This window comes from Triplophysa dalaica, chromosome 13, assembly GCF_015846415.1.
Source record: "Triplophysa dalaica isolate WHDGS20190420 chromosome 13, ASM1584641v1, whole genome shotgun sequence".
Lineage (NCBI taxonomy): Eukaryota > Metazoa > Chordata > Actinopteri > Cypriniformes > Nemacheilidae > Triplophysa > Triplophysa dalaica.
Genome location: NC_079554.1, coordinates 12564876 through 12587089, shown reverse-complemented (window position 1 = coordinate 12587089; position 22214 = coordinate 12564876). Strand labels below are relative to the sequence as shown.

Genomic DNA, 22214 nt, shown 5'->3' with positions numbered 1-22214 from the left:
ATTTAAAGCATTACATTTCTTTCAAAAGATCCAGGAAGGTCAACTTACTTTTAACATGTCCTGATGTGTAAACCTTGTGTTTTCATGGTATTGCGTCCCAGAGTTTTCCTTACAGATCTTTGATCGAATCTCTGTGATTCCCATCATCTGCATTGAAAATGCCTGAGGTCATCAGCTGGACAGCATGACAGACCGAAAGCGAGAAACCCTCACGTCCCTTTAGGAGATCTATAAATAGAATTAGCTTCTAAGAGGGAAGGCTAAATGTAGGTTGGGAGTAAGTGTGTATGCAAGCATATGCATGTGAGCATGTGTGGTGTAAGCTTTTAACTTATTGTAAATGCTGATTTGTGTACATGACCAGGTCTGAGCCTGCACCAGAATATAAAGAAACTAAGGACTGGAAGAAGGATTTGGCAGATCTTCTGAGAAAGCTGACGTGGATTGACACTGTGTTTTAAATTCTCCCTTTTATCTGCCTTCACCAACCTTAGAGGACTCCAAAAAGATCAATATGAGTGAAAGAGAAGGGAAAGTTTCTGAAAAATCTGTGCAAATAACTGAAGCTGCCCCTGGCAACACTTATTCTGCCATTTTGAGTCGCAATGAGGCAGTTAAAGATGCCAGGCGACTCAAGGACTTTGAGGAGCTCAAAGACAAATACGCGAGTAAGAAGGTGCTCTTTGAAGACCCGCTGTTCCCTGCTCGGGACTCCTCTCTCTTTTACAATGAAAAGTTCCCTCTGAAGTTAGAATGGAAGCGCCCGGCGGTGAGTGAATGACCTTAAGGTGGCACTGTATGAGGTTGTGTAGCATCTTTACATTATCTTTTGCATTCCAAAAAGTTATTTTGTAAGTTGGTCTAGTTAGTCTTACTTATATCCATAAAACAGGATGCATTTACTTGTGATGTCAATTGTTTTTTGGAGTTGAGTTTTTTTTTGCAGTGTATTTGCTTGTCATAACTTGGAGTTGCAATGTTCTTATTATGCCTTTTTTTGCTTTTTAAAAAACCCATATTTGTGTTGCAATGATTTCCAAACCTTTAGTCACATTTACAATCAATGCTGATGATACAATACTTTGTATATAAATTCTATAGATCAAGTGGGATTTATCTTGATTTTTTATCACAAAAGCAACTAGGATTTTATTTTTACTTCACTAAACTAACTAAAGGCAGCAATGCCAAGGCATTAAATGAGTTATCTCCTGCAGGCGTGTCATAAGAATGTGGCATTGATCCTTCCGTACATGGCAGGAAGTTTACACATTTTACAGTGTCAGGCAGCTGACGTGCAAATTCGTGCAATGCTGATTCTAAAGCAGACCTCTGCCATAACAACAATCTGATGGACTTGTGTCAGTGGGTTTAGACTATTTCTTGTCCTCACTATTTTGGAACAGCGTTTACTGAAGATGAGCTTTTCCACAAGGCTGTATAAATCATTGTATGCAGAATTGAGTACATGCATTGGATGTTATTATTGATAATGTGCAGGTGGTTTTGTTTTTTATTCTATTATTTTCATACAGGCATAATTGGTTTTACATTATAAAGGATTTATACTGTATATACAGTACACACAAACCCGAGTTCAGTTCAATAAATGTTTAATTATATGCATTATTAAACCATTTTTATATTATATACTGCCTTCAAGATACTACATGAAGCCTAACATATCTTCATGTGAGTTATAAAAACCTGACCTGTGTGACTTTTAAGTTTACATTGCTTGTATATTAAAACTGCTGTATCGTGACTGGCTTCGTCATGGTTTAGAATCAGGTTACTGTTTCCGTTTCAAGTCAGTAAAACAATTTTTGGACGGTGCTTCAAACAGTCAAGCAATTCGCATATCCTAACCAACACTTTAAAAATAATGTCTCGATGGACACGCATACCCTACATTATTTTACCCTGATATCCCAAGCTTGTAAACAATTGGCAGTGAATATCATTATCCGTGGCAGCTGTTAAATGCTATGGTGCTGAAATCATCACTTCATCTTAGTTGTTTCTTCTTGTGAGGCTATCAAAAGTCTAACAGAATGACCATATAAAATAAATGGTACCAAAAGTACTCTCTTTCCTGAACAGGAGATTTGTAGCAATCCACAGTTCATTCTCGGGGGAGCCAACAGGACAGATATCTGCCAAGGGGACCTGGGTAAGAAAGTACAAATGCATGTCATTTCTAATGACACATGATATGGAACTTATGTTTTTCTCTCCTTACCTGGTGATCATATCAGAAGTCTTTAGAGTTTAAATGCACCTACTATAATTCCCTCTGGAGAAACAAAGACCAGCCTGATCTCCATTGCACTTATTGAGAGACACAATATGATTGACATACACAGCTGAATTGGTCAAGTGTAATACAGTGTAATAAATCTGGTGGGATGTTCTGATCCAGATGAGACAGAAAGTTAAACCCATTCTTGCGGTATAGAGTAATGTCATTTTGTGTGCTCTAAAATTTTGCACAGTACACTTGTGCATTTTATTCATTTATCAACCTCGTGTCCAAATAACCATGGTTTGATAGGTTTCTGGGTTTCCATGATTGAACCCATGATCCTGACATTGACGTGTCATGCTCTACCAAATGTAGAGTAGTAGGGGGTTTTAATTTGAATGTAATAAAAATAGACCATTAATTAGAAACGTTGAAATATGAAACTTCATAACCCGCTTTTTTATTTGGATCAATAAGTAATTTCAAGCATGTACTGTATATGCATGTTGGAATCTGATCTTTGGCTTCCTCATCTGTGCACCCTATGGTCCATAGGGCTGTATGAAGGGTTTTAAAAGTCATCTAGAGTTCAGTTTAGGACAAGAAATATCCTTTTTATAATGAGGCAATTTAGACCACTGGGTGGCAACTCAAGTAAATTGAGTATTCCAGAGAGCTGCGTGATAATAAATCATATTGAAACTGAATATTTTCTGCCGATCTGTCAGATGTACGTTAGTAAAACTTATCTACACTTGTCCAATAATTCTTGTAGGAGACTGCTGGTTGCTGGCTGCCATAGCTTGCCTGACTCTGAATAAAGTACTGCTGCAACGAGTGATTCCACATCATCAGACCTTCTCCGAAAACTATGCAGGCATTTTCCATTTCCAGGTAAATTACGAGGATTAAAACCAAAGCCTTCATGTATATTTTTAGGAGGATCTATTGACAGAAATGGAAAAAAATATACATAACTATGAAGCGTTATGTTTTTATTACATTAGAATTAGCTTTTTCTATCTGCATACACCGCGGGTCCCCTTGCACGGAATCTGCCATGTTGTTTCTACAGTAGCCCTAAGCGGACAAACTGCTCCACAGAGTGTGTTTTTGCAAATATGCTAAAACTTCGGAAGGGAGGGTTGGAGCCTTTGATTGCAATTTGCAACCACTAGATGCCACTAAAATCTCCAAGTTGCTTCTTTTAATTTCATGAATGAAGCGCAAAGGTATTAAACATAAACTTATTTTTGTCTTATACTTATAGTTCTGGCGCTATGGTGAGTGGGTGGATGTGGTGGTAGACGATCGACTTCCAACTTATAAAAACCAGTTGGTCTTCACCAGATCTGGAAACAAGAATGAATTTTGGAGTGCTCTTCTAGAGAAGGCATATGCAAAGTAAGTTTATTATCATGGTATTTTGTGGTATTCTAAAGATCATTTGCATGTACCAATTCAATTATGAACCTAAACCTGATGGTTTGAATTATGGGACCCAGGCTACACGGTTCTTATGAAGCCTTAAAAGGAGGAAACACACTGGAGGCCATGGAGGACTTTACCGGAGGAGTGACTGAGTTTTATGAAATTTCAGAGGCACCCAAAGAGTTGTACCATATTATGAGAAAAGCTTTAGAGAGAGGGTCCCTTGTGGGCTGCTCGATAGATGTAAGTAGCCCACCCACTATAGTTAAGGACTATTAACCAGCTGATTCATTTATGTTTTAAATGCAGTGCCTTATGGTGGCATTAAGTTTAACATACTGCTTTTCACTTAACCAATGTTTTGGCTCATGCGACACAGACATTGGTTCCAACTGCTCAGATGACAAAAACTGTATCTGGACTTGTGAGAGGACATGCATACTCAGTCACTGGAGTCGAGCAGGTGGGACTGTCATGCACTTGAGAATTTGAGTATCTGTCACATTTACTACATCGCTCACATATACAATCCCAATCAGGGCTGAATGTCATTTAGAGGTCAGTTTAAAACACCTAATCCGCAAATCAATTGAGAAAGTGGATGCACATTTTTTATTGTATATTAGGTACCTATTGTTTTTCATTTACTGTGTACAGTCGTGCTCAAAAGTTTACATACCCCTTGCAAAATCTGGAAAAAGCTGAAACATTTGGAAGTTATTTCATACTCATTCACAACTATTACAATAGATAGAAAAATTCAGTGCTGCCCACAAAGTCAACACCATTCATTTAAAGTCAGGTGTGTGTAAACCTCTGAAAGTGGTTTTGGTGTTAATTGTTATTGTTTCATTTATACATCTTATTTTTTCAATCACTAATGTCCTTCAGAGGATTTAAAAAACTGATATATAATTTTTCTTTACACCAGAACCATTTTGTGTATGAGTCTCTTGATTGTCCTCAATGTAAAACTCAGTGTCAACATTACTGCTGGACATGAGTCAAATATCCAGAATCGCTGAAAAAGCAAAGATTGTGGAGGACTGGGTGATTGTTTTGAAGATAAGTGAACAGTCTGATGGCTCATGACAAACAAGTAACCCTTAAACAACTACGACTAAACATAAAAACTGTCATTGATTGTTTAGGTAACATCATACAGTATTGAGAATCAGGGGTATGTGAACTTTTGCCCTCTGATATTTTTAGAAATTCAGTTATTATGCTTTAGTATGAACTGTATATTCATTTTATGAAATAACTTGCTTAGGGCAGATCTAAATTTATAGTAAACCTTAATTTTCAAAAATCCTCTTATTTTCCAAATGTTTTAGCTTTTTCCAAATTGTACAAGGGGTATGTAAACTTTTGAGTGTAAAGTAGCAGAGTAAAATTTTTAGTAAAAGACAAAATGGTCTTTATGGTCAAAATTATCTATTTTTCTTGTATGCCAAAAAATCCTTAGGATATCAAGTAAAGAACATGTTCCATGATGATATTTTGAATATTTCCTAGCTTAAATATAAAACTTTATTTATGTGAGTGGATGGCCTTCCACAGTGCCCCTGATTTACCACTTCAAAGGCAATATTCTCAATATTTTGAATCCAGAGTTTAAGCTGTTGTATCTCAGCCAGATATTGTCATATTCTAAAAACTCATACATCAATAGAAAGTTTATTCATTCAACTTTAAGATTATGTAAACATCTCAATTTCGAAAAATGAACCCCATAAAACAGGATTTGTTGTCCAGGGTCATATATAGTCAATTGATTAAGTTTTCGGGTTACTTGTCTTGTGACATTTTGTTGTATGCAACATTAAAGTCTTTTTTCTTTCTAGTGTTGTATGGGGAAACTAAAGTCTCTCAAAACTAAATGGCTTTGGTAGTTTATTTGGCAATATTCTGAATGTGAGGCCATTCTTTTCAAAATAATACCCAAAAACCTTTTCTCAGGGTAAACGTAAGGATAGTAAGGACCTAAAGATCCGTATTGTTCGTGTACGAGACCCATGGGGAGTAAACCCCCCTCCTGCCTGTAGGTCTGATGAATGGGCTGCACTAGCCACCACTGAACAGGACAAAGAGAGACTCCGACCCACAGAACGAGGAGAGTTCTGGTAAGTACTCCCACAGGATTCATCTTTGTTTCAAATATTGCTTCTTTCTTTACCTGTAATGACACACCATGTGACACTTTGATACTCAAAGTGATACTCATAAATACGCATAAAGGTTTGAGAGTGAAGCTGTCTTATAAGGACTCATTCCGACTGTACTCAACTCAAGGATGGGCTTTGAGGAGTTTCAAAAGAACTTCACAAAACTGGAGATCTGTAATCTCACTCCAGACACCCTGCAGGATGACCAGATGTTGAAGTGGAATGTGACCGTGCATGAGGGCCGATGGGTAAGAGGATGCTCTGCTGGGGGCTGCAGAAACTTTCCAGGTATCTACAATGAGACTACATTAAACTTTCTGGTATTTTTTTGTCAATCAATTTGTTATGCTGATAATACACATAGCAACAGAAATATCGGTTGACTCTTTATACCCATATCATTCATTTTACTACCTCCTGTCCCAGACACATACTGGACGAACCCTCAGTACCGTCTGATTCTTCTGGAGACAGATGCCAAGCGGAAGACCTGCACTGTGGTGGTGGCACTTATGCAGAAAGGCAGACGTAGCGAGCGCTGTGCAGGTGGCACCCTACACAACATTGGGTTCGCCATCTATGAGGTAAATGTGTAGCTAGATAGTATGTCTACTTATTTGCAGTTTGATAAACTTTTAGTTTGTATTAGCCAACTTCAGGTATTTATCCAAATCATTAAAAAAAATATTATCTAAGATGTTTTGAATGATTGTTGCTGATTTAGTTCAACCGTTTCTGTCCCGTCTTTCCCAGGTTCCTCAAGAGGTATAGGACCACACCATGAAGAGGCTACATACAGTATATGTCCTGTCTGTCTGGCTTCATGCATATAAACATTTAACCACTGTTCTTTGCTAGCTTACCCTTAAATGTGTTACAACTGAAACGCAATATTCACCACTTGATGTTTTACCAATGCCATAAAGTTTTCACGGCATTTCATGACATTTCACTGTCTATATTTGAATTATCTCTCTGTCATTGCAGATGAAAGGCAACCAACAACCGCTGCCAAAAGATTTCTTCCTTTATACTGCATCAAAAGCCCGCGCTAAATCTTACGTCAACATGCGTGAAGTAACGTCTTGGTTACGTATGTAACCTCAGTTCCCTGATGGAGGGAACGAGACGTTGTGTCGAGAACGACAGATGGGGTTCGCCCTTGAGAACCAATCAACTCTGACTACTATAGAAAAGGCCAATGAAATTTGGCGAATGCAATTTGCATGCCGGGCTCCGCCCCCGGAAATCCGGTATAAAAGGAGGCCGGCGTGCAGCATTCACTTACCTTTGTTCTGAAGAGCCTGAGACCTCTCAAACTGCAGCAGAATACGATACGTGTTCGTGGCATAAGGGACACAACGTCTCGTTCCCTCCATCAGGGAACTGAGGTTACATACGTAACCAAGACGTTCCCTTTCTGTCGGTCTCTCGACGTTGTGTCGAGAACGACAGATGGGGTTGCCTATGGAAAACGCCACAACGCTGTATCGCGTCACAATCTCTAGCGAAGCGACGGTAACAAGCCTGGGCGTGTCATCTCGAAGCTTTCGTGAGACTGTAACCTTCCAGTGTGGTGGTCGGGGGGTTCCAGAGCTTTCTTGGAGAAAGATGGGTACAGCCCTGACCGGTAACTTTCACGGACGGGGCCTTAGCTCTCTATAGGCGAGAGGCCGTCCAGATCAGTTTACACCGGGTAAGCGCGACTCTTAATCAGAGAAGCGCTACAGAGGCCACCTCCTACCCGTGGGGAGGAATATGGTGGATATAGGTATGGTCTCGTCCTTGGAGGAGAACGCATGGAACGTGCGGACTGAGTAGTTAACCGCGAGGTGGAGGCCCACCTGGGGAAGCTCATGGGTTACCAGGAGTGGGAACCATTCTCATGAGGATACATCAGACGGAACAGCCCACGGAGGGGGTGTTACAGACGTCCGGTAGCACTAGGTCCGGTTAGAGCTATCTGTGATAGCTCACATGGTATCCCGGCCTAAGGGGGAAGGCTGCTCTGCCCAGCCAGCCCCCAGGGGGTGCTTGTTTGGTGATGGATGGAATGCCTATTCTTAACCAGTGTCTGGGTAAGAAGGGAGGCTGGTGAGGTACCAGTTTCTTAGCGATGTGTTCGGGTAAGAAGAAAAGGTAAATAGCACACTGACCCAACCTGTTAGAGGGTGGAAAGGTGCTTTCGCAGGCATACGCCCCCCCGGATGCCAGTCCTACATGTCGCCACGCAGGACGTGGGCTGACACCGGGTTTACGCGAAGGTTGTTAACCCTTGCGAAGGTGTTTGGGCATAGCCCAACCCGCAGCTCTACAGATGTCTGCTAGAGAGGCGCTTCTGCCAGTGTCCAGGAGGTGGCTAAACTCCGTGTGGAGTGAGCCCTCACTGCCAATGGGCATGGGAGATTCTGAGATCGGAATGCCGTCGTAACGGCGTCCACGACCCAGTGCGCCAGCCTCTGTTTGGAGACAGCCTTCCCCTTCTGCTGTCCTCCAACAGACACGGAGCTGGTCAGAGCTTCAGAGCTCTGCGTGCGGTCCAGTACGTACTGGACACAACACTAATCGGGTTGGGTCTTCCTCCCCTATGGGGAGCGCCTGCAAGTTCACCACTTGGCCCCGGAGGGAGTAGTGGGAACTTCTTGGGCACGCATCCGGGCCTGGGTCTCAAGATAACGTGAGAGTTTCCAGGGCCGAGTTTAAGGCAATCCAGGGACACGGAGGATGCTCGGTGGTCCCCTACCCTCTTGAAGGAAGTGAGCGCCGTCAGGAGGGCCGTCTTACTCTATGAGGAAGATCGGAACCTCCGAGGGGCTCTTTGGGGGGCCCTGAGGCTCCCCAGGACCACTTAGGGTCCCAAGAGGGTATGGAGCGGAGATGAGGCGGATTCCGCCCTCTCGCTGCTTAGGAACCTGGTGACCAGGTCGTGTTGCCCTAGAAACTTTCCACCGACTGAGTCGTGATGAGTGGCAATAGCGACTACATACACTTTCAGTGTGGAAGGGAGATGTTAGTCTCCAGTCTCGTGAGGAGGGGAACACAATCCTGATCAAGCACCTCAGTGGGTCTTTCTCGTTGAGAAAGACACCAGGACGAGAAGAGGCACCGTCTAGAGGCGTGTAACCGCCTAGTAGATGGGGCCCTAGCCTGGGTGATGGTCTCAGCCGTATAGGGGGAGTAGCCATCTTAGGATCTTCTCGTCCCGTCTAGAGACCAGACATGGGTGTTCCAGAGGTCTGATCTGGGATGCCAGAACGTGTCCTTCCCCTGAGAGAGCAGGTCCTCTGTCAGGGGAATGGTTCAGGGGGAGTCGCTGTCCAGAGCATCGGCTCTGAGGCCAAGTGCGGTTAGACCGGTGTGGTGTAACCAATAACACTTGGTGCTCCTGCTCCCTGACCTTGCACAGAGTCTGTACAAGAAGGCTCCTGGGGGGGGAAGGTGTGCTTCCGCCCATCCCGCGGCCAGCTGTGCGCAAGGATATCCGTGCCGAGGGCAGGGACTATCAAGCGGGCAAATGGTGGTGTTACGGGAGGTGAACAGGTTTTACCTGGGCCTACCCGAACAGCCTCCAAATGAGCTGGACTGCACGGGGGTGGAGTCGCCACTCTCCACGAGGCATAAACTGGCGAGAAAGCACGTCGGCTGTCTAGTTCAGTTTGCCCGGGGTGTGTGGCCTGCAGGGAACGAGTCACCTGTTGACTCCACCGGAGGAGGCGTCGAGCAAGTTGTGTTTAGCTGCTGTGTGCGAACGCCACCCTGACGATCTGTATTCGCTACAGCTATAGTGCTGTCCTCGGAACAGCACGTGTATGTCTCGCACGAGAGGCCGTAGCCTGCTCAGTGCAAGTAGCATAGCCCACAACTCTTGGCAATTGATATGCCAGCGCAGGCGGGGGTTCGTCCAACACCCCACCTGCGTGCCCGTTGCACACTACACCGCACCCCTGCAGGGAGACTTCAGTCGTCACCACGACCTGCCTCATAACCTGCTCAGAGGGACCTGAGTCCGTCGAAAAAGTCATAAAGACTAGGGGTTATGGTGCGTCGGCAGCAGGGCGGCATCACCATGCGCCTGCTGCCGGTGTGCCACGCTCTCCTCGGAACTCGACTCTGAAACCAGTGTTGGAGCGGTGTCATGTGCATCAACTCGAGGGGTATTAGCCCGCGAGGACGCCATGTGTCCCAGGAGCCTCTGAATTGTTTCAGGGGGACCGCTGTCTGCCTAAAATGTTCATTTCAGACAGTTCAACACTGGTTGGGCACAACTGCGGACAGGTGTGCCGACATGGTGACAGAGTTGAGTTCCATACCGAGAAAGAGGATGCTCTGCACTGGGGAGAGCTTGCCCCTCTCTTGGTTGACCTGGAGTCCCAATCGACCTAGGTGCCGGAGCACCAGGTCCCTTTGTGTACATAACAGATCTCGCGAGTGTGCCAAGATAGGCCAGTCGCTGAGATAGTTTAGTACCCGCTCGCCTTCCTCCTCTCAGGGAGAAAGGGCGGTCAGGGACAGACCGAAAGGGAGGACTCTGTACTGATATGCCCGCCTCTCGCACGCGAACCGTGGGAACGGCCGGTGTCGAGGAGGATCGAGACATGAAAGTAAGCGTCCTTCAGGTCGATTGCCACGAACCAATCCTGACACCTCATAGATGTCAGGACGCGCCTCTGTGTGAGCACCCTGAATGGCAGCTTGTGAAGGTGCTCTGTTCAGGGTACGCAGCCTTTGGGGGCAACCCGCCGTCTTTCTTGGGAACGATGAAGTGCGGGTGGTGACCCACTGAACATCTTGGTTTTGAGGGACGAACTCGATGCCTGTTTTGCCAGAAGGGTGGTGACCTCTACCCGAAGTACGGAGGCGTCCCTGCCTCTGACAGAGGGAGAGATGATGCCCCGAAACTTGGGTGAGTCTCTGGCGAACTGGATCGAGTAACCAAGACGGACCGCCCTCATTAGCCAGCGAGACAGTGTGGGCAGCTCTCGAGCTCCCAGGGACTGTGACAGGGTGACCAAGGGGACGGTCTGCTTCATCATTCCCACGGGGGGTGGTTCGTCGGCTGGCGGAGCTAACCATGTCGCGGGGAGTCCCCGGAGGGAAGGTTTTTGCTCCGCCTGCTTACCTGCCTGGCGGGACAACGGCACGCACTGTCGGTTTGAGAGTGGTGACGGCTGTCGTATGTGTACGACCTCACGCCTCGCCAGGGTGTGAGGTCGGTTCGCCGAGCACAGTCCAGTGGAGTGTGCGATCGGCTGCAAGTAAACCCGGGGAGAACAGAAAACTCAGTGAGTAAGTGGGCGCCAAGCCCTAACAAGGGCCCGGCTTTGGTGACGAGGCAGGAGTCGTCCCGTACCGACCGATCAGAGCCGTGGCTGTGAAGGTTCGGGCCCGATGTTGTTCTCCCTGGGGTCTTCCCGTCAGTGTCCCTTCTCGCGAGGAGGTTGCTGACGGGGTGGAGGTTTCCCCCTCGACCTCTGCTTCCGGGGTGCCGCCTGTGGGGGCACAGGAACCGGAGCCGATGTCGAAAGGGTCCTGGGTTGCAGGGAAGCAGACGTCACGTGAGATCTCGGAGGCCTGTAGGCGGCCGAGTCGCGGCGTGAAAAAAATGTGGTTAATTGCCACTGTCTGCTTCGCCGTCAAAAAACTGCTGAGCGCAGTCCTCGACGGTGTTACCAACAACCCACCCTGCGAGATGAGTGCATCAAGAAAGCGGACTTCCTTGCTGTCACTCTTCTGCACAAGGTATAGCCGGGGGTGTCTCTCCTGGACCACTACCGTGGACATCGTCCGACCCAGGGCCCGTGCCGCCGCCTTAGTCGCCCGTAGAGCGCTGTCAGCGGTGGCACGGAGATCCTGCATTATACCCGGGTCGGCCTTACCCTCGTGGAGCCCTCTCAACGCCCTGGCCTGGCGGACCTGCAGGATGGCCAAGGCATAGAGAGAGGAGGCAGCCTGGCCCGCAACATCGCAAGCTTTCGACACCAGTGATGCCGAAGTCTTACGTGCTTTGGACGGTAGGAGTGGTCGATCCCCCCCCAGGTGGTAGCCGTCCGCGGCACAGGTGCACCGCAGGCGGACGTTCCACCCGGGGGATCTCGACGCAGTCCTTGGCTGCCTCACCATCGAGGGAAGTAAGGGAGCCGGAGCTGGTTTCACTGGAACGGTCCGTGAGTGGAGCGTTCCAAGTTTTACACAGCTCCTCATGCACCTCCGGGAAAAACATGGCACCCGGGGTGGGCGCGGTTTGCACCGCGCACCGACCTCGGGAACCACGTATCCCCGGGTTAGCACGGATGACATCACTTCTGCTTCCTCCTGAACTCGACCGCTGGGGGTGGAGTTTGGATTCGGCAGAGTCGGATGCCAGTCTCCCTCCGATGCTGCGAGCGACATCTCATCTACGTCACACATCGTTTCCGAGTGTGTGCGTGAGGATCCGGACGGTATGCCACCGCCGGTTGGGGAACGTTCAGAAGAGCGAATCGGGGTGCGATCGGCCCGTGAGCACTTGGCTGGCGGGTTTACGTTCGCAGAGTTCCCCGTATCACTAACGCTGCTAACGTGGGTGGTCATCGGGGCCGTAGCCACAGATGTCACAGCCCGGGTAGCAGACGAAATGGTGGCTGGTTCCCGTAGGAAGACAGCCACCCGTGACCGCAACTTCTGAATGACAATCTGCCCGCAGTGCAGGCAGATGTGTCAACGAACGCTGCTTCAGTGTGCTGGACGCCCAGACACCTAATGCAGCGATCGTGTCCATCCCCCTCCTCGATGAGGGTGCCGCACCCAAGAGAACAGCGGGACATGCCGCGCTGGAGAATGCTCAGTCAGTCCTGAAAAGGACTTTTAGAAAAAATCTCTAACACCTCCGGAACCGCCGAGACGCCCAGGGGAAGGTCGCTGCAGGAAGGGACGATCCGCTGTAACACGTCGTAGCACCAGCGTGTAGTTGTAGAGGATTGAATCCTGAGTTGTACTCATGAGCGATGGCTCTGAAGAACAAAAGGTAAGTGAATGCTGCACGCCGGCCTCCTTTTATACCGGATTTCCGGGGGCGGAGCCCGGCATGCAAATTGCATTCGCCAAATTTCATTGGCCTTTTCTATAGTAGTCAGAGTTGATTGGTTCTCAAGGGCGAACCCCATCTGTCGTTCTCGACACAACGTCGAGAGACCGACAGAAAGGGAACAGAGCGTTTCTGTCTAAATCCAGGAGAGTATGTCATCATTCCCTCCACTTTTGATCCTCATAAGGAGAGTGAGTTTCTTCTCAGGGTCTTCTCTGAAAACTGGAGCACCTCAGAGTGAGTAATAAAACTCTCCTTCTGTCAAACTTTAAATTAGATATTCAGTCATTTCATTGAGTAAATTACATAAATAAAATGAATAGTTGTCAAGCATGATAAAGTTGACATTTATATATCACTGACTGTAACTTTATCATTTTACTTCATTAAATATCAAGGACACAATAATTGATTAAAAAAAAAAAGTTTATCTACGAAGAGTTATATAATAGCAGTCAGGTATTTGATCGATCAGGCATTGCACTTCATGAATAACAATGGTGCCTATCCGCGACTACATTTACAATATATATCTCATACCTTACTGTTTAACTAAGATTTATGCACATTCAATTAGAAATCATGTTCCTGCATGTATTTATATTTGAATGTATATGCATTGCTTACCCGTTCATGACCTTTAAAGTGATTATAGTGTTTCCTATTAAAGTATCCCATTAAAGTTTCACATGTTACAGTGAAGCATGTTTAAAGTGACTTCTTGACCTCTATGCATTTAGCTGACAGCTGCATGTTTTCTCACAGGGTTATAGATGCCGAAATTGAGGCGGGGCTTGTGGTGAGTCAACACCTGTGTTCGTCGGTCTTGTTGAGTGATAGACTTGTTCAACTTGACACTGTGCCGCAAGATCCGACAGGCGGTGACATCAAAGTACCGCGAGAGCGATTCTAAAGCAAACTTTTTATGGTTTTTAGAATTGACCTGTCGGGTCTTGCGGCAAAGTGTCAAGTCGAACAGGGCTATTGTCTCTATACCTTTTTAAATAAATGATTCACCATAACAGCCAGCCTGGGCTCTCTTGAATCATTTGGAATTTGCAATACAAATCAATCCATATAAAAGCAAAACAATAGCGAGACCAAGTCATTTTCATGTTTTTTTAACCCATTAACACCAGCTATAATTTGATATTTTTATTTATTATTTCATATAATACATATTTTTATTTGAATTTAATGTAATTTCTAACATGTTTTACATGGTTTTACCAGGAGACAGATGCCAAGAAGAAAATCAAGGTAAATGAATGACTTTGACTTTTTAATATTAAATGGATGTGCTACCAAAAAATTAAAATTGTCATCATTCACCCTCATCAAAACCTGCTTATGGCTCTTTCCTCTGTGGAATACAGAAGATACAGTCAAGACACACAATTTATGTTTTTATATGGCCCGTAAATCAATGTTTTCTAAATTCTCCCACAATTAGTTAGTAAGGCCTCTTGAGGAAGAAACTGAAGAGGAGAAACAGTTCAGGTCCATCTTTCAACAGATTGCTGGAGATGTGAGTGCAAATTCAAGTCTAAACTTTATACCCTCACCTCTAAACCACATTCCTCGAATAGTGAATTATCTGTTTTTGTGGTCTGGGCAGGACATGCAGATCAACGCCTACGAACTCAGGACTGTCCTTAACAGAGCGACTGCCAAACGTGAGGGAAGTTTTTTTTTTTGCAACCATTTTGCAACTTTCATTACATTAGTAATACAATGTATTAGACTTTCATCCAATGTGCTTTAAAGTGCATTCAAGCCATATCGTTTTTATCAGTATGTTTGTTTTCTTAGAATCAAACCCATATTATTTCACTGCTAATGCAATTATCTTACAACTAAGCAACACAGTAACACTTCTTTTTCTCAGACAAAGAGCTGAAAACAGAAGGTTTCAGTCTGGAGAGCTGTAGAAGTATGATTGCTCTCATGGATGTATCCTTTACTACTGTTGTGCTATTAAACTGTTTAAGGAGCAGCTCACCTTCGAAAGGAAAATTGATGTCCCATGTCATTTCATACCTGTATGACTTTCTTTTTTCTGCAGAACACAGCCCCCCATTCACTTTTACCAATGCAAGTGAACGGGAGGCTGTTAACAACATACTTTCAAAATATCTTCTTTGGTATTCTGTGGAAGAAAGAAAGTCATACCGGTTTGAAATGACAAGGTTGGGCAAACGATGTGAAGGTTCATTTTGAAGGTGTAAGACTCTTTTAACAAACAAAGCAATGCGTTTCAGTTACTTCGAACATCCTCCTTTACTGAGTGGCTCGCCCTAGTGGACTAAATGACAATTTTTTTTGACACACTGATCCATTGACCCTAACCATATCACATAAGACTGATGGAACAGGACACCTAAATCTTCAAGAGTTCAAGCACTTATGGAACAAGATTAAACAGTGGAAGGTATATCTACATTTTAATTTTGAAACACTTTTACAATTTGCCTGTGGAAACACTGTAGCATCAAAGTAGTTTTATTTTATCACATGCACGGTGCAAATATTCAAGACATGTTGTTTGCAGCTGGTTTTCACACGATACGACACAGATAAATCCAGTACAATCAGCAGCTTTGAGATGAGAAACGCAGTAAATGATGCAGGTGAGACACAGAGCCACATCTTTGGGAAACTGAACTCTATATGTCCTGAAACCTGTGAAATCTTTCTGTACTTCAGGTTTCCAACTCAACAATCAGCTCTTTGATATTATTGCCATGCGTTATTCTAATGAACGCTTGGAACTGGACTTTGACAGCTACATTAGCTGCCTAGTGCGACTCGAGGGAATGTTCAGTAAGTGTAAATTGAATCATCTTCAAACGTTATTTATCTACAATATTTGGCGGTTCTAGTGGTTTGAGAAGCTGAGGACCAGACATGCTTTCTTATGTAGCTTTTTCAAATTAAGTGAATTCTTTTCTAGGGGCATTTAAAGCTTTTGACAATGATGGAGATGGCCTTATCAAGCTTAATGTTTCTGAGGTAAACTGCATATATTTGAGCACATATAGTATGTCATATATTATATAACAATCAAAGTATAGTCTATTGGTCTTTCTAACATGTGCCTATTTTTGTGCACAGTGGCTCCAGCTGACCATGTACGCCTAATCAACATCTGCCATTTCAGCTCCATTCAGTTGTGCATCACAGACAAATTGAACCAGTGTTGTGAAAATTTCCAACGGTTTCAGTTCTTCAGAGAATTGTTGTCTGGATACAAACTTAAACTTGAGCTACAAGAACAATGACTCAGTTCATTCTCATTTTTGTGACATTTTATTGTCAATGAAATATGGTCATGTTACAAATGTTCAGTAAACAAAGCAGATCAAGTCGTATATTTATTTTTGCTAGTTTGCAAACATGAAAATAAAATCAACTGAATAAATGGTTTTGCCCTGTTTTTAGTATTTGACATGTGTCATAACAGTACAATGCAGCACATAAAGCACAAAACAATTAATGACTACAAGAAATCAACATGTCCATAACAAATGTAAATAACATCTAAATGCCTCATTCAATTTTTACACTTCCTGGTCTGACCACACTAAATAAAAAATGCAGAGTTAAAACCGGTCTTACAGCCTTCTGCGAAGTCTGAAGTAACATGCTGACAAAAAGTATTTATATTTAAAACTACATAAAACTTTTGATCGTGTTGCATCAAACAGCAGTTTGTAATTCAGACCGGCCCACCATTTGTTGCATCATCAGGTTAGATGATGAAAACAGTCACAACAAGAAGTTTGGGATTAGCTGGGATCTAAAAGACATTAAAGCATAAGTATTGAATTGTTATTAATTATGAATAGGCCTAAATATTACTATAATATTAACTGAGTAAAGCCATGAAATAAATGCTTGTAATCATACTCTGATGCTTCTTATCTTATAATTTCAATTTCTGAGATTTTAGCCTGAATCACATTTTTTGGTCAAGACCGTAACAACTATTGGCTGATTCAAATATTTCTCACTTGCTGAACCTTTGTCATGAAAAAAATAACTGTTTTGATCATGTCTTAAATAAGCCAAGTCAAAAAGCATGCTAGCAGACATTATGCAATACAGTGCCTTCACAATTTATAAACAAAAGAAATCTAATCAATCATTGATAAAATATCGAATATAATCTACCAGAGATATCTACAGCAGAAAATACATTGTTTTCCTTTGACTAAAAGCTGAAAACATACAAACAAGATAGAAATTCTTACTCTTCATCACTCAATCATGTCCTTTAGGAGTTGTATTCGCTTTGCCCTGAGGGAGGACATCTCTGAGGTTACCTGACAACAGAAAAAAATTATTATTGTTTTGATGGCTTTGTGTTCTTACTTTAAACAAACCTGCTATTGGAGCAGCTATATACCTGTTGTTTAGCTGTTAGAAGATTCTGAACCTCCGTGTAAGCGGTCTGCAGGGTCGCATATGCCTGGAACAGCTGGTCACCGACATTACTTAAAGAGTTGGTGAGCTCCTCTTCTCTTGAAGACAACGTCATTAACTTATTCACTTTACCTAACAATCACATACACATAATTATTATCATACTATTACTTATTAGTTGTACAAGTTTGATTTATGGTTGCACAGCACCTGCACTTTACCCCTTTAACCCTCCTTCCTACAGTATAATTTGTATATAGCACTTGTGTGCATACAATATACTGTCTATTGTCTAATATTGACCCTTTTGTCAAATGTGTATTGCCTCTCACATATTTATTTTTACATTTTGTTACCTGTGCCTGTGCAAATTCCTTGTGTGTCCAAGTGCACTTGGTAATAAAGCTCTTTCTGATTCTTACTCTATTCTACTCTAAAAGCATTTCACTGCATGTTGTACTATGTATGGTTTTGTACGTGACAAATCAACTTTGAACTTGAACTATGATGACTTGTACTTGATTAAATTACCATTATAGTTCCATAGCCGAATAGAGTTAAACATTTAGCGAATTGTTACTATTTTTGTGTGCCACCAAATCGCTTCCAAAAAAATAAATGTTTGTGTTTATACGTGTCTGTGCCTGTGGTGTGTGTATAATGTATTATGCACACATATATATAATAAAGATTTACATAATATACATTTTAGAAATATTTATATAGAAATATAAATAATACATACATATAAATATACACAAGTCAACTTATGCACGCATGCACATATACATTTATTTTGGAATCAATTGATCGATTTGACAGCACAATTATTTCTCCCTTTGTTCATTTAAATTGCCATTTGATTTAAAAGTAATTAAATTTACAATTTAATTTAAATTAAAGCTGGAAGACACTCACTTTGTCTACATGTTGTCTCAGGATTCTGATGAGTAGTATTTGAAATGTCCTGAAGCAAAATTGAATGAGCAAAACTTTACCAGAAATTTCAATAAAGCACAGATAAATATAAACATACTGTATATACACTGTATTTACATATATTTCATTACCTGTTCTTTCCTGTAGCAAGAAATGATTTCGACACCGTCAAGGTCCTCTTGTGATGTTTCTGCATTATATCCGTTTTCTTCTGATGTTTCTGCATTATATCCGTTTTTTTTTTTTCTGTAAGTATCAGTATCAGTCCTAAATGAATCATTTCCACCAACATCTAATGTCTGGCATACATTGACATTGCAGGTTGCTTTAGTCCGGCTATGGAATCTTGCAATCTTTTCAGCCAGTGAAGATACAGATGACGGGGAGGCGACAGATGCCTCTTGTCCATGTATATGTTTTCTAAAGGGAAAGGAAGAAAGTGGATTCAGAAAGTGATGACAAAAAAAATCTTCATCCAAGATGTGAAAGTAAATTTAATCTAACTCTTTAATGTCTAACAGACTCAGTTCTCAATTCCAGTTCTGGGGCCCACGGCACTGCAAATTTTCCACACATCAGTTAAGCTCTCTTGTTAAAAACTCAGTTATTTGAAACTAGTTGGAATTTTTTAAATAAATGAAATAAAATGTGTATATTTACCTGGACATGCATTGCTCCTGCTGTGTTTTTGTGTATATCTGGTCCTCTTGACTGTTTCTCAAAGTGTAAAATGCATCACGTGAGCACGGCTCCCCAGTGCTTTTATGAGAGCTGAGACTGCTCACATATTCTGTGGATCGTTCTTGTTTCTTGTGCTTCATGTCCAATTTTGTTCTCCCTTTTATAAAGAGCTCTTTCTCAAGGTAGGATTTGCAGGTCTGTCTCACCACACGTTCCATGTGACTTTCTACATTTTCTTCTGAACAAACATCAACATCTTGATAGTCTAATGGTTTACCAATGGTCCGAGTGGAAATCTCTCTCTGACCTTGTTCAGGAGCATACGTAAGCTCTCCAGAGACATGAGCAGAAATCTCTAATGGAGGACAAGGCCTTTTCACAAGCGTGCAATTTAAATTGTCCATCCCTAATATGCTCCCTTGTCTCCTTTTAAGCGTTGTTGGTTCAGGTTTGGAAGTTGAGATTTTCTGTTGGTCTTCCAAAGACTGGAAGAGCTTGCATTGTGTTGGCAACTTGTCACTTGTGAAATCCTCACCGACTTTGGCAGGTACCTCGAAACTTTGACTCATGTTCTTCATCTGGAAGTTCTTTATTAACTTTGTTTGTGGTGCTTTCTGCTTTCCTTTCTGCTTTTCTGCTTTGGCATTCATCCACTTCAAAAATTGCAACTCTTTCTTTTTCATTCTTTTTTTTTTAATGTTTGACAAACACATAAAAAGACCAGTTGTTAATTATAGCGGTTGACTGTAACAGCTAATAAATTAAAGGCATTGCTGCTTTACGGTGTACATTACACACATACAGCCGCAGAAATCATTATGAGACCATTTCAGAGACCCATTTTCTGATTTCAAAATGTACCATTTATAGATGTGTGTTTAGGGAAAAATGTTGTTTTATTCTGTGAACTATGGCGAACATTTTCCCCAGTTTTGCATAAAATAATGGTTTCTTTTTACATTTATTCGCAGAAAAGAAACCCTGGAGAAACGGGTCAAAATAACAGAAAAGATGCTCTGTTTTTTCACACCTTAAATACTGCAATGAAGTTCATATTCACTTTAATGCAAAGCCTATTTGTATATGGATTTAGGAAAGTATAAAAATATTTTTTAATGTTATGACCTAGATTTTTATTAGTGTATTCATGCAAGTCATTCTGTCAGGCTTTCATATTGCTGTCGGATGACTTAGTGTCACAACAGACACGGACTGGATTGACCACAAAACATCTAAATGCTAATTTGAAATTCAATTTGAAATGGTCTCTTATTTTTTTCCACAAATGTAATTGATTGTAGTTAATGTATGAGTTGAGAAGCTTACTTTTGTAGGTCTCTTTGGTCACAAAGGGCTTTTAGCTCATAATCAAACTCTTCTCTATAATCCACGGCGCTTTTGTCATTATCTGATCTCCTCTTTGTCAGAATAGACATATTGGTTTTGTGATTTGCAGTGCCAATATGTTTCTTGTACTCAGGCATACCCGTCACAGAGAGATCACAGGCCCAGCACTTATGCACCTGTTCACTGTAAGAAAAGCACGCTTTATGTTTTTTACATTCATAAGCAGCCCATGACAGTGAATGCTTTTAAGTTCCATACCTGCCCTTTAAGTTCTCAATCTCCAAATGATGGACAAAACTATGCTTATGTATGTCCAATTCCTGTGAAGAAATTACAAACAAATAGAAAAATAATACATATGCTATGTTTTAACATGTAATTCTATGACCTCTGTGACTTACCAATATGAATGAATGCAAGAACAAAGTAAATCACCTCTGTTATATTATAAGTCACTTTTTTAGCTCCATACATAATATTCTACCAGAACAAAAATGGGGGTTCTGTTAAGTTACTTTTGACCTGTAGCAACAATAAAAACTCACCCGCGCAAGGAAGCTATGACGACAGACAAAACATCGCTGACGCCTAAATTGATATACAAAGAAAAACTTCACAATTTGCATCCAGGAAACAAACTAAATATTAAGATACATTAAAACATATTTTTAAAGCCAATTCATACAGAATAATGAACAAGTACATTACACCATGAGATGACAATCTTACCTCTCCTTGTTGCAAAGGTTTTTAAGCTCAGCATCGAGCATAGTATCATAATCCACAGGAAGGTTGACCTTTATTTGTCTTTTGCCCTTGAGTTTGAACAGATTTTGTTTGTGTTCATCTTTAGCAATATGCTCCTTGTACTCCTCTAGTCCAATAACAGACACATTACACGCCCAACATCTATGGGCCACCAGTTTACTGTAGAAAACATATCTATTAATGTATGTATGTTTGTATGTATGAATGAAGACATTTTTTTCTGTTTGATTTATAGTTGAGAAAGACATGATAATTGATGCTAGTTCTTTACCTGCCATTGATCTTTTGAATTGCTTTATGGTGATTGTAACTATGCGCATGTGCGTCCAAATTCTGTGAAAAATATTAGGGTAAAAAGGGCTTAAGGATAAATATTCCTATGCAGAGGCAAACTACAATAAATTACCATTATGTAGTCATCATAAGTTGATTGTTATTTTAAATCAAGGAAGATAGTGTCCAATCAAAATTGACTGAATAAGGAATTAACAAAAAATTGCCAACCTTTTCATCATAACTTTTAGAACAGACACAACATTTGTTGAGTTTGGTCGTCCGTTTTTTCCCCATATAGGCTTTTATCTGAAATAAAAAATATTTTTGTTACATGATAGTGTTGGAATAGCTGTCCTAAATACTGCTAACGTTACTCCAGAATGCATTCTTACGTCGACAGGGCGTACACAGTTATTTACCACATAATCACATTTTGATTCAATGAGATATCTAATGTAACGATCGTGGTGTCAAAACAGCATGTTCGAGTTTTATGAAGTAAGTTCACGTTACTGAATCACGTCGTCCACGTGCTTGCGGAGTCAGACCACGTTGACCAAATGTTGTTTACTGTAGATTTAGGCCGTTTCTCGGTATGTGTTCTTAAGCGGTCTTGTGTCCTCGTGTATTCGCTCTACGTCATCAATAACCGCCAAAGTCCGTTCCGATAGATTGTTCGACTTGATGCAAGTATCAAAGTACCGCGAGAGCAATTCGAAAAACTTGTCTCCCTTCAAGGGCTGTTCACACACTAGCCTGGCTTTGCGAGCCTCCGCTGACCGCGCGCGCAACTCCCCAAACGGACGAGACGTTTATACTTGACGCGTTCGCCGTTGAGATATTCTTTGAAACGACAGGGGGCGCCCAAGCG

At 42.4% G+C, this 22214-nt stretch overlaps 2 protein-coding genes across 5 annotated transcripts; one reads left to right on the top strand and one right to left on the bottom strand.

The window, feature by feature from the left end:
* Positions 1-414: 414 nt before the first annotated feature.
* Positions 415-16150, top strand: capn3b (calpain 3b). The gene is made up of 21 exons (XM_056764322.1): positions 415-769; positions 2104-2173; positions 3021-3139; positions 3516-3649; positions 3751-3919; positions 4056-4139; positions 5639-5802; positions 5972-6132; positions 6271-6428; positions 6598-6609; positions 6832-6921; positions 13026-13144; positions 13673-13735; positions 14369-14435; positions 14526-14583; positions 14796-14860; positions 15270-15338; positions 15459-15537; positions 15614-15730; positions 15861-15919; positions 16022-16150. The coding sequence occupies exons 1-21, from the start codon at positions 515-517 to the stop codon at positions 16046-16048; spliced, it is 2139 nt and encodes a 712-aa protein (XP_056620300.1). The 5' UTR covers positions 415-514; the 3' UTR covers positions 16049-16150.
* A 47-nt stretch (positions 16151-16197) lies between these two features.
* On the bottom strand, positions 16198-22196 carry znf106b (zinc finger protein 106b). 4 transcript variants are annotated; one of them, XM_056764324.1, is made up of 13 exons: positions 21736-22196; positions 21572-21649; positions 21339-21400; positions 21029-21226; positions 20845-20887; positions 20558-20619; positions 20279-20482; positions 18932-19636; positions 18403-18691; positions 18251-18299; positions 17316-17464; positions 17161-17232; positions 16198-16706 (listed from the first exon to the last, which is right to left on the bottom strand). In XM_056764324.1, the coding sequence occupies exons 2-12, from the start codon at positions 21635-21637 to the stop codon at positions 17167-17169; spliced, it is 1893 nt and encodes a 630-aa protein (XP_056620302.1). In that variant the 5' UTR covers positions 21638-21649; positions 21736-22196; the 3' UTR covers positions 16198-16706; positions 17161-17166. The 4 variants fall into 4 exon arrangements, with proteins under 4 accessions (XP_056620302.1, XP_056620303.1, XP_056620305.1 ...); XM_056764325.1 differs by having other exon boundaries at positions 21763-22196; XM_056764327.1 differs by having other exon boundaries at positions 21774-22196.
* Positions 22197-22214: the final 18 nt, after the last annotated feature.